This window comes from Glycine soja, chromosome 10 (genome assembly GCF_004193775.1).
Source record: "Glycine soja cultivar W05 chromosome 10, ASM419377v2, whole genome shotgun sequence".
In the NCBI taxonomy this organism is placed as follows: Eukaryota; Viridiplantae; Streptophyta; class Magnoliopsida; order Fabales; family Fabaceae; genus Glycine; species Glycine soja.
This window is the reverse complement of record NC_041011.1, coordinates 262,946-278,580: the sequence shown is the minus strand read 5'-3', so window position 1 is coordinate 278,580 and position 15,635 is coordinate 262,946. Positions and strand designations below refer to the sequence as shown.

The 15,635-nt window shown below is 33.0% G+C and overlaps 3 protein-coding genes across 4 annotated transcripts; 1 reads left to right on the top strand and 2 right to left on the bottom strand.

The window, feature by feature from the left end:
- Positions 1–128: 128 nt before the first annotated feature.
- LOC114370431 (transcription initiation factor TFIID subunit 13-like) lies at positions 129–4,811 on the top strand. Of its 2 annotated transcripts, none has more exons than XM_028327781.1 (6): positions 129–327; positions 2,582–2,788; positions 2,870–2,907; positions 3,064–3,123; positions 3,226–3,300; positions 4,484–4,811. In XM_028327781.1, the coding sequence occupies exons 2-6, from the start codon at positions 2,686–2,688 to the stop codon at positions 4,523–4,525; spliced, it is 318 nt and encodes a 105-aa protein (XP_028183582.1). In that variant the 5' UTR covers positions 129–327; positions 2,582–2,685; the 3' UTR covers positions 4,526–4,811. The 2 variants fall into 2 exon arrangements, with proteins under 2 accessions (XP_028183582.1, XP_028183581.1); XM_028327780.1 differs by lacking the exon at positions 129–327 and adding an exon at positions 2,064–2,144 and having other exon boundaries at positions 2,577–2,788; positions 4,484–4,797.
- Positions 4,812–8,088: 3,277 nt separating this feature from the next.
- LOC114370190 (60S ribosomal protein L30-like) lies at positions 8,089–9,659 on the bottom strand. Its single transcript, XM_028327474.1, has 5 exons — positions 9,507–9,659; positions 9,259–9,364; positions 9,033–9,134; positions 8,434–8,502; positions 8,089–8,338 (listed from the first exon to the last, which is right to left on the bottom strand). The coding sequence occupies exons 1-5, from the start codon at positions 9,525–9,527 to the stop codon at positions 8,298–8,300; spliced, it is 339 nt and encodes a 112-aa protein (XP_028183275.1). The 5' UTR covers positions 9,528–9,659; the 3' UTR covers positions 8,089–8,297.
- Positions 9,660–10,813: 1,154 nt separating this feature from the next.
- Positions 10,814–13,458, bottom strand: LOC114369437 (ribosome biogenesis protein NSA2 homolog). The gene is made up of 9 exons (XM_028326670.1): positions 13,310–13,458; positions 13,082–13,201; positions 12,916–12,983; positions 12,437–12,545; positions 12,292–12,360; positions 12,077–12,134; positions 11,584–11,819; positions 11,355–11,406; positions 10,814–11,263 (listed from the first exon to the last, which is right to left on the bottom strand). The coding sequence occupies exons 1-9, from the start codon at positions 13,310–13,312 to the stop codon at positions 11,196–11,198; spliced, it is 783 nt and encodes a 260-aa protein (XP_028182471.1). The 5' UTR covers positions 13,313–13,458; the 3' UTR covers positions 10,814–11,195.
- Positions 13,459–15,635: the final 2,177 nt, after the last annotated feature.

Genomic DNA, 15,635 nt, shown 5'->3' with positions numbered 1-15,635 from the left:
ACAACATCTAAAATGAGGCTATGCTGAAATAGTAGAGAATGAAAAGAAAGGGATTTCATAATTAAGATGGCACATGACCTATGGGGTAATATAAGAATACGATATATGAGCTACAATTGGAACCTGCTAGAACAACAAATGATAGGGGAGAGCTGAATCAGTAAAGGACTAAAGAGGATCATAACAGCAGTAGAACAACTCCAGGTTCTCTGCAGTCTGTACACAGCCAATAGCGTGTCTATTTCTTTCTTTGTAAAGTCCTTTTTCAACCAAATATCAATGCACCTCTCTTACTTTTCTGTGAAGAATCGAAATAAAATCTCACGGGTAATATTTTCTAGCTCTCCCTATGATCTAGGTTATGTAATTAACATTACTAACTTTATTTAATTACAGTCAACAGGTGGTCATATTTGGCTAACAGAGCGCGACTTCATTATCAATTAAATATACGCTGATCTGGCCTTCCCCTGCCATAACCCTTTATGCTACTTAATCGAACAACAGATTCAGTAAAAGTATTACAAGCCCTTGAAAAATCTTGTTCAGTTATTAGTGGAATGGTGATTAATTTATTGAACTCATTTTATTTCTTTTTTTTTAAGAAATTTTTTTATACAAGTAAGTGCCTACAGAATAGACCACACACTAACCTGGACACCTTAATTTCTTTTTCTCAGTAATTATTGAAAAAGTAAGAAATAAAAAGTAGGAGGGAGAGGAGCAACTTCTTTCATTTCAATCTAGTATTCTCGGTGTCTGTTTCTATATTTAAGTCTGATCATATGAAAGGAAATGTAATTGTGAAAACCTTCATAACCGCAAAGATACCCAATCTATAATAGGACTTTAATGGTTGTGATCAATCGTTTACCTGTTTTTCTTGTAGTTTAGTTGATAGAATGGTTATGAAATACCTTTTTTCTGATCATAAGTTGTACTATATAAAGCTTAATATAGTTATGTCTGTTACTGTGTTACATTGATTAAGGGTGGATTTGGGTAAATAACTCAATTAAGCATTTATTGAGTTAGTACTCGTTGTATAAGCACTTAGATATCATGTAAATCATTTTTATAATTGAAGAAATTAGTTTAAACAATTTTCACACACAGAGGGGATTGAACTCAAGTTCCTCTTTACAAACTCAATGTGTGTTCTCAACTGAGATACGTCAATTGGGTTCCATGTAATTTGATTTATATTGCTAAATTTGAATTATGAGAAGGATAGGTGGTTCAGTGTAGGGGTGAGAAATGAATTTATTTACCCACCATTCATCCCATCAATCAATTACAAAAAAAAAAAAAAAAACGGATAGATCCAATCCACTAATTTTAAAAGTCTAATGGAACCTCTACTCAATCCTTAATGATCAAAATTAATCCAACTTTTTATTGTGATAAACTCATGTCATTTCAATTCCAATAATGTTTGCAACACTAATAGGAAGAGAATGATAAATAGATGGATTAGCATTTTGCACAGTCACCCTCACAAGAGAATGAGATAACATTTGTTTGTCTCCTAACAAACTACACTTTAAAGTCGGGATAGACAAAAAGGATAATTGTATGGTCCCTTATTATATCCCTTACTTTAGATATATCAGCATCCTGGCTGTAGATCTTGTCTACAACCCCCTTATAATTTGTTCCATAATAACATGGAATATTTCTAGCTCAATCATCCCATTCATAGTTGACTTCACCTTTAGTAACTGCTACACATGGTCTCATAGTAGCTATTTTGCCCATCATAAATCTTCCTTCGTTGTCTCAGATACATAAGCCTCAACTAGCGATTTGGTCTTGTGAATGAAACATTGCATCCATGTTACATTTTAGATAATCATGAGTTCATGGAGACCAAATACCATAAGTAGACAAAAATGCATATCATGAGAATTAGAATTCATATTTTTTGTTGTCATCCACTCATGCACCACTTGTTTAGCACGCAAGACCAATTATTTACAGACCAATTTATGATTATTCCAGAGTCTGTCATTTCTTGCATTCCACAAATTCCACTGAGTCGTAGCAAAAATGTTATGAATTGCTAAACACCTTAGTGGTTTCCTACCACTGAAGAACGAAGTTTATCTCTCTCTTGTGACTTGTGAGCAATTCAAATTGCGGAGGTATAAGATTATGTTTGAACTCATAATACAACTAAATTGGGTGGATTTTTTTACGTTTGAAATGAATTATGTTTGAGCTCATAATACTATGTATAAGTTTGTTTGAGCTGCAACAAAAATTAAGAATCTTCCACTTTACTAGTTGGAAGAAAATTGACCATACTGGAATAAAAGAAACAGTTGGCATAATTTTTGGTGGGTTATGTGTTTATTTTTAACTGTGGTTCTTTGGTAGAAGATGAAAACTACTGTGTGGGGGTAGGCTGGGTGTGGGTTTTTGTCCCAAACCAAAGGGTAGGTTGGGACAAGTTGGAAGTTCATTTGAGGGGTGTGCGGTTGCGAAGACCAGTGTCTCTGATTCTTTCCTTACTCCTTAGTTGAAACATATCATCATTCCATTCCAGTTTTCATTCTCTGGCATTCTGTGTGCATAACAGAACCTACACACTGCATTGGAAGATACAAGAATATCATCAGTTTCTCCTATTCATTAACTCCAGTTACTCACTGAAGATAACATTGGAAGCATTGGGCAATAAAAATGAGCAATTCCTCTGCTGGAACCTCATCAAAACCAAGAACAGCTTCCTCACAACCATCAGAAACTTCGTCCAAGCGCAAAAGAGGAGTTTTCCAAAAAGAATGTAAGAGTTTTTGTTCTGAATTTTTAACATTTTAGTCTAGTTTTTTCTAATCCTAATAATATTCTTTTTTGGTTCCTGTAGTGCAGCACATGATGTATGGCTTTGAAGATGATCCTAATGTGAGTGTGAAATCCTCCCCCATGCTTGTGTTCCAATGTACACATAATTTGTGTTGTATTGTCTTGGTTATGCAACATTTAACTACATTCTTTTCATGTAAATTTTAAAGAATAATGTCTTTTAACTTGAACTTTTTTTTTTGCTGCTTTGATTAGCCACTTCCTGAAAGTGTGGCTCTTATGGAGGACATTGTTGTGGAGTATGTCACAGAACTGGTAAGACTCTTTAACTTTTTAGTTGTTCAACTCTGTCTGAGTGGCCTGGACTCCTGGAGTAGTTATAGCTTGGTTGTCCTTATGCTAAACTTGTCTGCCAAGGTACATAAAGCCCAAGATATTGGATCTCAGAGGGGGAAGCTATCAGTTGAGGATTTCCTCTATTTGATTCGCAAGGTACTCTTGTTAAAAAATTGCAAATAATTATTATGAAGGTTAAAAGTTATTGGGGAACCTTGAAATATTTTAGCAAATTTTTATCTTAGTCTCCCTAAATCCTTTTGTTAATTGTTTAAATCTATTAGAAGAGAAATGCAAAACTGAACAAATGAATTCAACAGGAATCCAGCAGAAACTAAAGGAAAAATCCTCTATAACACCCTTCTATATATTGAGAATACCCTATTTAATTGACCCATCTCTTTATAAGTTTTTGTTTCCTAATTTATTCGGAATCAAAACTTCACAACACCATTGGAATTAGTAATCTAACACTAATACTAGCCAGAAATTGCTCTTTCCAATCTGCCTTTGTCTTCATGCTAACAATGGATATTAGCACTATTAACATGACAAGCCAAGGAATCTGACATTTTCATGACTATATACTCCTAACACCCTCATTTTGAGACTAGGGACTGACGTACTATTATTTTACCAAATGAGTCTGCAGAGAACCACTAATGCATACTGTATAATTATGTATACCAATGTTTTTTTATTCCACTCCTGTCTAGACTTGAACCCACTTTGGTTTTGTAGCAATGGGACCATTAATTATTAGCATTAGATCTATATGAGGCATATTTTAGGTTGATTTAACAGTGTCTTAAGGATCATTAAGCATTTCCAGCAAATATAAATGTCAGTACCATAGATTGTCGAAGTTGCACCCTACTGATATTTGCAGAGGTTAATTTTCTGGTTCGTCAAAGGTTTAAACATGCATTGGCAAAAACCCTTCCTGCATGAACGTTACGTCATCATTTTTCATTTAGGTGAGCAAATGTACCATGATATTATAAAAAACTAGTGAAGACTGTTTTGTTCTAAAATGAAGAAAAAATTGAACTCACTCCGTTGGTGGTTGGTATTGACAATTGATTACGCAACAACCTTCTTGACGATCTTATTACGGAGAGGCAGCAGTTAAGAAATTTGAAATTGGCATACAAGCCTAGACGCCGTTCACACTACAAAAAAAACCTGGAATGTTGCAGCCTTCATAGAGAAGACGATGAGCTAACATACCATTAGTCATAAGTCAATATGCTCTATATTATAAACAGCAGAATTACACTACAATCATATTTGTTTGCCGTTTCATGATAATCTGTCTAAGATCCATAATATACTGCAGGATTCGCCAAAACTTAACCGCTGTACAGAACTACTTCTATGAATGAAGAGCTGAAACAAGCAAGAAAGGTTTTCGAATCAGACGAAGAGAAACTAAGGAAGGTTTTTGAGGTGGATGACTCACTTGAAGGATGAGTAATGAAGTTACTGAAATGCACTAATGACTCAGCTAACCTGTTCTTTGTTGGTTATGATGTGTTTCGCTTTCTGGAGGATGCTCTAGATATGAACTTAATCCCTAAACGTCCATGATCGAATTGAAAATTTGTTTTATCTTCGTACTCAAATGTAATGTGTACATAATCTTAAAATCAATTTGTGCCTTATAAGCATGTTTTTGTTTATATTTAAGAATATATATATATATATATATTATTTGTAAAATAATCCTAAGCCTTAATTAGTCAAGAAACCATAAATCCTACTTTGTCAAATAACCTTAAATCATAATAGGTCAAGTAACACTAACCCCTAATTAGTCTAATACTCATAATCCTTAATTAGTCAAATACTCCTAAACCCCAATTTGTCAAGTAATCATAAACCCTAATTTGTCAAGTAACCCGTAAATCTTAATTAGTTACATAACCCCAAACCTTAATTTGTCAAATAACCCTAAATCCTAATTGGTCAAGTAATACTAAACACTAGTTGGTCAAGTAACCATAAACCATAAGTAGTCAAATACCCCTAAACTTTTATTTGTCAAGTAATCCTACACCCTAACTTGTCAAATACACCTAAACCTTAGTTAGTCAAGTAACCGTAAATCCTAATTTGTAAAATAACCCTAAACACTAATCAATCAAGTAAAAAATCCTAACTAGTCAAGTACACATAAATCCTAATTTGTCAACATACTCGTAAACCCTAATATGTTAAGTAACCTTAAACCCTAATTCGTCAAATACCTAAAAACCTTAGTTAGTCAAGTAACTGTAAACCCTAATTGATCAAGTAACACTAAACCCTAATTTGTCAAATATTCATAAACTCTAATTAGTCAACTAAAGATAAATCCTAATTCGTCACGTAACCCTAAACCCTAATTGGTTAGGTAACACTAAACAATAATTCGTCAAGTACATATAAATCCTAATTAGTCAAATACCCCTAAACCCTAATTTGTCAAGTAACCCTAAACCCGAATTTGTCAAATACCCATAATCTGTAATTAGTCAAGTAACCCAAAACCCTAATTTGTCAAATAACCATAAACAGTAATTGGTCAACTAACACAAAACACTAATTAGTAAAGTACCCATAAACCCTAATTGGTCCAATACCCATAAACCCTAATTTGTCAACTAACCCTAAACCCTAATTAGTCAAATACCCCTAAACCTTACTTAGTCAAGTAACCATAAACCCTAATTTGTCAAATAACCCTAAACCTTAATTTGTCAAATAATCATAATCAGTAATTGGTCAAGTGACACAAAACACTAATTAGTGAAGTACCCAAAAATTCTAATTGGTCTAATACCCCTAAACCCTAATTTGTCAACTAACCCTAAATCCAAATTTTTCAAATACCCCTAAACTGTAATTAGTAAAGTAACCATAAACCCTAATTTGTCAAATAACCAAAAACCTTAATTGGTCAAGTAACACAAAACACTAATTAGTCAAGTACCAATAAACCCCAATTAGTCCAACCTAAACTCTAATTCGTCAAGTAACCTAAACCCTAGTTGGTTAAGTAACACTAAACACTAATTCGTCAAGTACATATAAACCCTAATTTGTATTAAAGTTGATTTTGCGGTGCATTGTTGGTCTTGATAGTTGGATATAAAAGTATATTTTGTCTATGTAGAAGCTACACTACACTGATAGTATTAGTTATCAGTTTTTCAGTTTACTTTTAGACACCAAACTTCATTCATGAAAAATCGATCCAATAGCATGTTATGTCAGAGAACACTTGCATCCCTATATGGAGTAGCTTCAGATTTTCATATCCCTTATTGTATATTTTGTTGAGTTTTCACATAGTAATACAAAAGAAAATCAAATAACATAATTTGTGTACCTAATGCAAAGATCGAGCCATTATTTTTTTTTATAGATGGGATGAATGACTTTGTCAATCACTAGAAAGAGCAAATTATATCCTCAGTTATGACTTATTCTGTCAAAGCTCAATCTATAGAAAAATAACAACCTATATAGACACCAACAACTATTCTTTTCGTTAGTCATTCATTCACAATTCACACTATTCAAAGAAGAAAACATAATTATTCCAATTAAGTCTCTAGAATGAGCAGTCTCTTAAACAGTGAAATATATCCTCCAACTAGGGACAAAAAATGATGTAACTACACTGCATGGCACCATGTTTTGTTCGTACAAATATAAATATCCCAATTCAGTATTATGTCATTCACGTATTCTTAAGATGTTGCAAACTCATTGGTATTGGCTTGGCTTATTTTTGCTTTGGGAGGTTTCAGATGTGTCAGCTTGTCAAGAAAATGGACAAGATCAATTGAGTTTCAGTTCTTGTACTTGTGTGTGTTGGCAAATGGCAATTTTGATTTGATTGTTGCTGGTTACAGCAAGGTTGCATTTTTTGTTGCTTATAGTTTTTTCCTCTCCCCTATTTGATACAATTACATCAAGTCTAAGAGTGGTTGCTTGATGCTTCTAATTGGCCAGTGATATCGATTTTGAGTTGATAGAGATCTTGTAGTAACTTATATGCTGCTGTTTAACAGTCAGTTATTCACTTAATTCTTTACTCCTGTTTCAAGAACAAAAGGATCTTGTAGTAAACTTACATGTATACATCAATGTATCTAGAAAAAATAATTTTGTACATGTCATTGGTAGATTTGGAAATTGAAATTGGGAAATACATCAGAGCAGCTTCAGCAAAATGAAAAAATAACTGTTTGGTTATGAATGTTTTAACTGTTGAACATGACAAATCTTTTTATGTACTGAAAACTAATTATGTGTCAAGAGAATATAATTTTTGAGTTTACTATGCCAGCATCTGTTATTTGCTACTACATTACCTTGGCTCGCTTTCTATCTATACTTTCTTTCATGTAAATTTAATTTTCCTTACATTTTTTAGCAAACCATCTATACTTTCTTTTCATCTGTACTTTCTTTGAAGGTTGGGTGCTCAAATCCATATTGAAGAAAAGGTGTACGATATACTGTCATACCATTTTTGGTTATTCTCTTTATAAGTTTATATCAGAAGTGAAGAGACTTGCTCATGACCCGAGCAAATATTCTTTGTTTTCGAGAAAAAAGTTTAGAGACACGTGCTCATATGACTGGCGAAAATATCATTTTTTTTCCTGACTGGAGAATACGACTTTCTTTTTGTTGCTAAGTTTAATTTTCAAATAGAAAGGGAAGAATCTCCTTCCAGGTACGATTTTTCCATTTGAATCAAGATACATGGGTGACAGTCTTGTTTCGAATTAATTGATAGTATCACTTGCCGCCTAGAGGCTTTCCAGAATATAAAAAATTTCCACCCATTTAAAGTTCTTAGTTATGGGGTTTTACCATGCAAATTCAATGTCAACGACTATTTGCAAGCGAAAGTGGATAACACGGGCATTAACAGCAAGCGCGATCAAACTATAATTATATCATCTCTATAGAAATTGGCATAATGAAACATCATGAAAAAATTTGCAAGGTAAAAAACATTTGATGCTCAGCTAGAATACCCAAAATCCATGCACCTTACACCAAAGTGTACAACTTAAATCAGATATTCTTTCAACAATGTCTTGAATCAACTAAAAACAGAAAATATCAAGCAAGGAACTTCAAATAATACTTTACTGTTCGCCAGGTAGTGTCTTGATGATATCAGAATCACCTAAAAAAACAAATAGAAAAAACAGCATTAGAAAAACAAATGCAAAAAAACTAGTTTCTAATAAATATTGAAATAGGAAAGGAGGCATCAGATACCAGGATCAATAATGCTAAGGCAGCACACTCTGTAATATTTTCCACATGCAGTGCCCAAATCCACATTGTCTATAAACAACAAATATTTTTTTAATGAGACATAAATATACCAAAAATCCAAAAATTGAAAGTGTCAAATGACAATTTCTACCAGATATCATAGCATACAACAATGATCATCAATAGGTAAAATTACAATCCATTTGTTAGCGCAATAATTTACACAAGGTCAGCAACCAATATCATGTGTGTTGTAACTATCAAAATACCAATAACTATAAACTTCCATCAGCTACTATAAAATATAAACGCAGGTCATATAAATTCATCGACAAAGGAAATTAATCACCAAATGCTTAAAATCCTAGTCCAACGAAACCAGTTTTCAGGTTTTAATCCAGGACATTCAAATCATATAACCGACTCAAGCATTTATGATGCTTTCTCTGAAACCGAGTTAAAAATCCATGCGTGGCAGATTACTTAAACTATAAAATAAATCAGAAACTGAAGATTTTTCCAACTCTCATTTTAATTCATATTAACATTAAAAATAAAAAGAATGAGAAGGAAAGAAAAGCATTAGATTAAGAACTCACTCCCATTGTAATGATGAACTCCAACCTTGGCCAACATAGCATAGTATTCAATCTCTGACTTCCTCAAAGGGGGGCAGTTGTTAGCAATGATAATCAATTTCCCTGCAACGAAAATCAACAATATTTTTCTCATAACCGCATTAATTAAAAACAAATTACACAACATTCATAGAGATCAAGCTAATAAATTGGATTCACAAACAACATAAAAAAAAATAGATGATACCTTTGGAGCTCCTAAGTGATTTGAGAACCGTCTTGTAACCGAGGGTGAATTTTCCACTCTTCATGACAAGAGCGAGCCTGTTGTTGATGCTCTCATGGGTCTTCTTCTGCATTTGTTCAAATAAAAAATAAATAAATAACAGAACAGAAACCCATTCAAATTATAAAAAAAAAAAAAAAAAAAAACTAAATCTAAAAGCAATTGGAACCATTGAACAGAAGAACAAGGTTGTTGCAGAGAGAACTTACGGTTTTCTTGGCTGCAACCATTGTTGTTGTTGCTAAACGAAAGGAGAAACCCTACGACGGCGAGTGAGAGGTTTGGTTTAGTCACTGCGTCTGGCACTACACGTTATTAGGGTTTTGCTTTGCTTTTCTATACTTACATTTTCTCTCATTGGGCTGGGCCTCAAGAATATGTCAACAAGGCCCAGCTGTTATGCAATTTCATATCCTGATGAGAAAAAAGATTTATTTATTCTTTCTTTGACACAAAAATTCACGTTCTTTTTGTTGCTGAGATTTTTTTAAAAAAAGAAAAGGAAAGCTATCTATGATGGTTCTGTATTCTGTGTTCAAAATTTAGAGGAGGATAGAGAGTGTTTTTAGTGAAGAAACTAGCAAAAAAAATAAAAAAATCTATTATAATATATATATATATATATATATATATATATATATATATATATATATATATATATATATATATTATTTTATGCAATCGGGGTTTACTAAGTTGTGGCATGTATAGAGAGAGTTTGCTATGACTCCCTGACGATTACTTTGAGAAATTAACCAACTGAAAGACGATCAACAACAATGATAGACATGAAGATTATTTACTTTATGTAATATTTCCCAGTCCGTGTAACTTATTTACTACTATTTAACATGCATGAATAATGGAAGATGTGAAGTCATGCATGCGCATGATACATGATTTGAATGTGCTTGAGCCCAATACACTTGTGCTTCAATGCATTGCAATGCTGATCCAGAAACCGTTCTACACAAATTTGAAATCCTCTCATGTTAGTAGCCTGCCCAGGTTATGACAAATTACAAAAGAAAAAGTTAATGAAACTTAAAATAGTGAGTCCTATTAAAAGCTCTTGTGGCAACATCTTTTGCATCTTTTCTCTTTAAATGATGCACTTGAATTCCCAGATAGAGCATCAGCTTCACTTTAAAAGCCCTAATTTTTAAGAATTCAGACTTAGATGCTACAAAACCAGCAACTTGGGCATCCAATTGAGTGAAAGTGTCAAAACATAGAAACTAAGGATATGCAAGTTTAACTTTTTATACTATTATAGATCCAACAGTTACAATTTCGATCAACTTCATCAAATATTATATATATCAAGATTCATGCAGTGGTGTTTTTGAAAGAGAAAAGTTTAAAACTCCTCAGCTCTAAAACTCCTCCTCAGTTCTAGTCTAGATCTTTCCTTTCCCTTGATCTGAGATCCGAGCCTTTTACGAATCCCAAATCAAGTACGGCTAAATTTCTAAAATAACCCAACAATTAACAGGTGTAAGAAAAATAGAGGTTATTGAGGTAATTTCAATTGTACATCATGTTATTTAGATAATAGATTTGGCAGTACATAATACCCGAACCATAAAAAAAATACAGCTACTCAAAATGCTGTGTCTTGTAAATAAATTACATAAATTTATGAGACTTGTTTGTCTTAACTCTTGTTGTACAATAGTTATCTTAAATGTTAAGTGCTAGATCAGATAATTGCATTGACTATCCAAACAAGAAAACAAAAATGCTTCACTATTTTCTCAGACAATCTTCTCTCTGGTACCAACAAAGTTTGTAAGATTTTCCCTTGAAGATTGGGGTTGAAGACCACAAAAATCATAGGAGAGGGACTTGACCACTGCCTTTGAAATCAAGCTGGAACCCTGATGGTTGCTATGACCTTAAACAAGCAAAACAGCATTTATACAACCATCATTTTCTGGGTTATTTGTGACCTGAGCGTATTTACCTGCATCCACGGCAAACAAAATTCCAACACATCAATTTCAGTTAAAATTTCAGTCAATGGTAAGCAAAACACAAGGAAAAAATAATCTTACCCCACACAACTTTCCCAGCAGGTGTGACAAGACCAAGTTCACTGACATTCACCTGAAATTGCAGTATGCAAAGAAATAAGCAACACATTTTGATAATATTACAGCTACATTATACATCAGTGCATATCAGCAAATAGAAAGGGCAAGTTAGGATCAACTCAAATGCCTTCAATTGTGAGTGTGGAAATAACCATCAATTAGAATTTAGAAGAGGAAACAGCATAAATACCTCAATTATAGTTCCCCTGGTAATGACACCAAGAGAGGTGTACATAGGGCCATTGGGGTTTTTCTTCACTCCAATTAATTCTAGATTGAATGTGCATTTAAGTTCTGGGTGAGTGACATGAGCTTTAGTGAACCGCAATCCTGTAGGACGAATGAATCGCTCGTACTTTGGAGGCTTTCTGGTAAAACCAGGCCCAACAAATGTAGCTTTTGTAACCATCCTCTTCCATTGCTTGGCTGAAAAATGATTAGCCACATACTATTAAAAAATTCAGATAATAATGTAATAAAATCATTTTTTATAACCATCTTCTCCCATTGCTTGGGTGTGATGCAGCTACTACTTGAAAATAACATTTTTTATACCATTTTGATCATGTAGCACCAATTAACATCACTTACCATAAGTTTAAAAATTGAAGTCAATAATTAACATTGGACAGATAAATCTATGAATAACCAAGGAAGATGAAATATAGTACTCAGTTACTTACTCTTTCTTTTACCAGTACGGACCACTTTGAACATTTCATCTTCAGCCACCGGACGTACCTGAAGAAATGAGAAAGCATACATTCATTTAATTACCAAGTTCACTCCCTTCCATTCACAGGGAAACATAAAACACACATGACATAGCAATAAGATACAAATTGCAAGACATATCATTTAACATAATCAATGCACAAAGTATTGAACGCAATTTCACCTTAGGTAGAGGAACATCCCATTTTCCCGCCTTCTCCTTCCTCTTTTGCTTAATGGTGTTGCTAAGAACCTAAAAATAGAAAACCATCAGATTACTTACAAGTCTGCAAACACACACACAACCATCTTTCAAGACATGAACATGCCTTTGCTCTGGTCGTGTTATCACGATCAAGGAGATAAGCAGGAACAGCTCCATCCTGAACATTATCATCAGTCTTGCGCCTAGAAGTTGATTCTTCATGCATAGCCAAACTGTTGACACAGAACAGTGTTATAACTTGTAACTATCTCAAATTTCATATCGCATAGATAATACAAATCTATAGAGAAGAAAAGCTACTAGCTGATTACCAATAATTTAAACAAACACATCATTAAAAAAACTATCCAGATTCAAGAAATCAACCAAAAAATCACAAATACTTTTTGACATCAAAACAAATGCAAAATATCAACAATGAAAAAAGGATGCCCTCTGCATCAGCAGTTCAGCACCCATAAACTAAGCTATATAATAACATCATAAATAAATACAGAAAAAAGATTAACACACAACATATAAGGAGCAAAAAAAGAGCTAAAAATTAAAAATAAATTTGGAAAATAAAATAAAATAACTCACGTCTTCTTCATCTGTGCCTTTTCAGCATAATTTTTCTTGGCAATCATTTTGCCCTTAATACCCAGAGCCTGTTCAATTCAAATTAACAAAAATCGAATAATTAGAATTAAGACAATAGAACTAGGTTAAACAAAAACCAATTAAAAACAAAATTTTTGATTTAAACCTTCTGGGCAATTGCAGAGCGTTTGTGAACTTGACGCGCCTCTTTCTTGCGCTTCCGCTCGAAGTGATCGAGACGGTAGCCATAGTCTCTTCTGTGACGCTCTATGTAATCCCCTTGCGGCTGCAATTACACAACACACGACAACAACATAAGAATAATAATAATAAAAAAGAACAAATGCCAAGAAGGTTGACCAAAGGAGTGCGAAATCGAAGTTGAAGAGCGAACCATGGTGACGACGAGGCGGGAGTGGTTTCAGAACAGAGAAAGAGGAAGAGAATCGTTTAACGGTAAAACCCTAAGCTGAGACGATGAAGGTTTACGAATAAGCAGTGAGCCCAATGGGTTTGAGTTGGGCTATTTCGCTTATTGGGCCACACTTCCACATGTGCAAGAGTCGAGCTGGAATGCTTTTCTCCCCTTTTCTGGAAATGTGAGAGGGAGAGGAGGGGGGTGTGTTTACTCTGGGGTAGTTTGGGGATAAAAAGTGATAAGGGGAAGTGCATTAGTATAAAACGTGAGTGGAAATAGCAATGGTCTAAAATTAGCATGTATAAGCCCATTTTTTCTACTGAAATTTAGCTCCTAAAATGTAAAATATTTAAAACTTTGTAATCATATGTGAATAAGTTGTTGGGCGGAATGATGATAAATTCAATCTCTCCTTGAATTCAAATTTTATGGATATAAAATGTGTTTAGAAAAGGAGACCTAAAAGAAATTTAACAATATGCTACAATCATATTTTTAAATAAAACAAAATTTAATGAAAATACAAAACAATATTATACACCCATGAATTGAACCAAGGATCTAAAAAATGTTTAATGAATCAATTCATTATCAAACTATCATAATTAACAATTAAACTTATGACACAATTAATACATATACTTATATTTTATGTTAATGATACGATTGTTGTGATTTAACTACTAACTCACTAATTTAATCATTTACTCATCAATAGAGTCATGCCTCAACCAGATCTACAACCTGTGCTGTTTTCAAAACATTGAATTGAAGTATAGAGAATGTTGATGTTGATACTCCATGACTTGAGATTTTATATATTACTATTAATATTAATTTATTTGGTTAAAATATATTGATAATGTAAATGTTTTTTGGACTGACAGCCAATCATGATTTATCAGGTAGAAGTTTTTGTAATAATTACTTAGAAAAAAGCATATCTAAGACAATTAATTTCCTATTAGTTTTATACGTACAATGTATAAAGTTAAACCCTTTTATTTAAAAAGAGGGCAATTTTCTTTTTGTATTAAACTTGCGAAACTGAAAACGAAAGGCAAGGAGCAAAGCATAGAAGTTTCACCCGAGCAAAAATGTGTAGTTAAGCTAGGCTCCTAAGTATTCTGCTCTCTCGTTAAATCATGCATCTTTTCATAGATAATTCAGATGTGTTCATTTGTGAAATAAATATTTTTATTGAGAAACAGAAAATTTTGTTATTAATGATTTTTTAATGCTTTTTATAAAATAAATACTTTTTATTTTAACTTTTTAATCAATATCCTAAAGATATTTATTAATAAAACCCTAAAAATAATAATAATATTTTCCGATCCCCAAAATAAGGGTTTCAGAGATCATCAAAGCCACACGCTTACACAAGTTAATTAGTGAATTAATGGAGTTCAATTGTCAGTCACATGATTGCGCTGCTTCTACTAGTCCAACATACTTTTCTTTATTCATAATGGTTGATATCTAAATTCATAAACTTTTTTATTTATAAGAAAGCAGGGTTCCATATCCATATGGCCGGTTGAATTGAGAATAATTAAATAAAAATAAAAAAGTGTAGCCAAAAGAGAACTAAAAAATCAGCTGTTAATGACACATGAGAGCACTATAAACATAAGAAACATTTTAACAATGTTCAGGTCTCACCGGCTTCATATTTGCATGCCATCAAGACAGCTAATTGCAAGCTCTCTATAGTCTTTAGTTCAACTGGGTTTTTTTTTCTTTTTTAAAGGCATCACTATATATAACCACCTATTGTGACTTGTACGCATTATTTTTGGGGAAAGAGTGTAAACATAAAGTCAGTGTAACAACTAATATGAAGGGACACTTGTTTAGTTGTTTATATATCCTACACCATAAAGATGAGTCCAGTGTTGTTAGAATCAAGAAAATGACAAAATCCCGACCATAAAATTTCTGATAACAAATCACATGTGTCCAACTCCAACCCAACCATTGATTTTCAGGTCAAAGTCCAAGAACATGTGCTGAAAGGGTAGCCATTCAAAAATAAGGCATGGCCCCTCTGAATGTGAGATATGCTAATTAAAACCCCCCACAGTTGATTTTCATAACTATAATGCATCATGTAATTAGGCTATATTTAGTAACTTTAAAAAAATGATTTTAAAACTAAAGTCCAATAATACAAGAGTTTTAAAAGTAAAATATTTTCTTTTTTTTAGTTTTAACTTAAAAGAGATGACTTTAGAGAGATCGAGGAAAGAGAGGGAGAAATATGGAAGAGAGAAAGAAGGGAGTAGACAAGGGTTAGGGA

Excerpts from the sequence above, each read along its gene's own strand:
- LOC114370431 (XM_028327781.1), top strand. The coding sequence starts at position 2,686 with ATGAGCAATTCCTCTGCTGGAACCTCATCAAAACCAAGAACAGCTTCC. Across the intron at positions 2,908-3,063 it reads GCTTTGAAGATGATCCTAAT|CCACTTCCTGAAAGTGTGGC; the intron begins GTGAGTGTGAAA and ends TGCTTTGATTAG. Across the intron at positions 3,124-3,225 it reads TGGAGTATGTCACAGAACTG|GTACATAAAGCCCAAGATAT; the intron begins GTAAGACTCTTT and ends TTGTCTGCCAAG.
- LOC114370190 (XM_028327474.1), bottom strand. The coding sequence starts at position 9,527 with ATGGTTGCAGCCAAGAAAACC. Across the intron at positions 9,365-9,506 it reads TGGTTGCAGCCAAGAAAACC|AAGAAGACCCATGAGAGCAT; the intron begins GTAAGTTCTCTC and ends GAACAAATGCAG. Across the intron at positions 9,135-9,258 it reads ATCACTTAGGAGCTCCAAAG|GGAAATTGATTATCATTGCT; the intron begins GTATCATCTATT and ends TTTTCGTTGCAG.
- LOC114369437 (XM_028326670.1), bottom strand. Across the intron at positions 12,546-12,915 it reads AAGGCACAGATGAAGAAGAC|TTTGGCTATGCATGAAGAAT; the intron begins GTGAGTTATTTT and ends CTGTGTCAACAG. Across the intron at positions 11,264-11,354 it reads TGCTGGGAAAGTTGTGTGGG|GTAAATACGCTCAGGTCACA; the intron begins GTAAGATTATTT and ends CCGTGGATGCAG.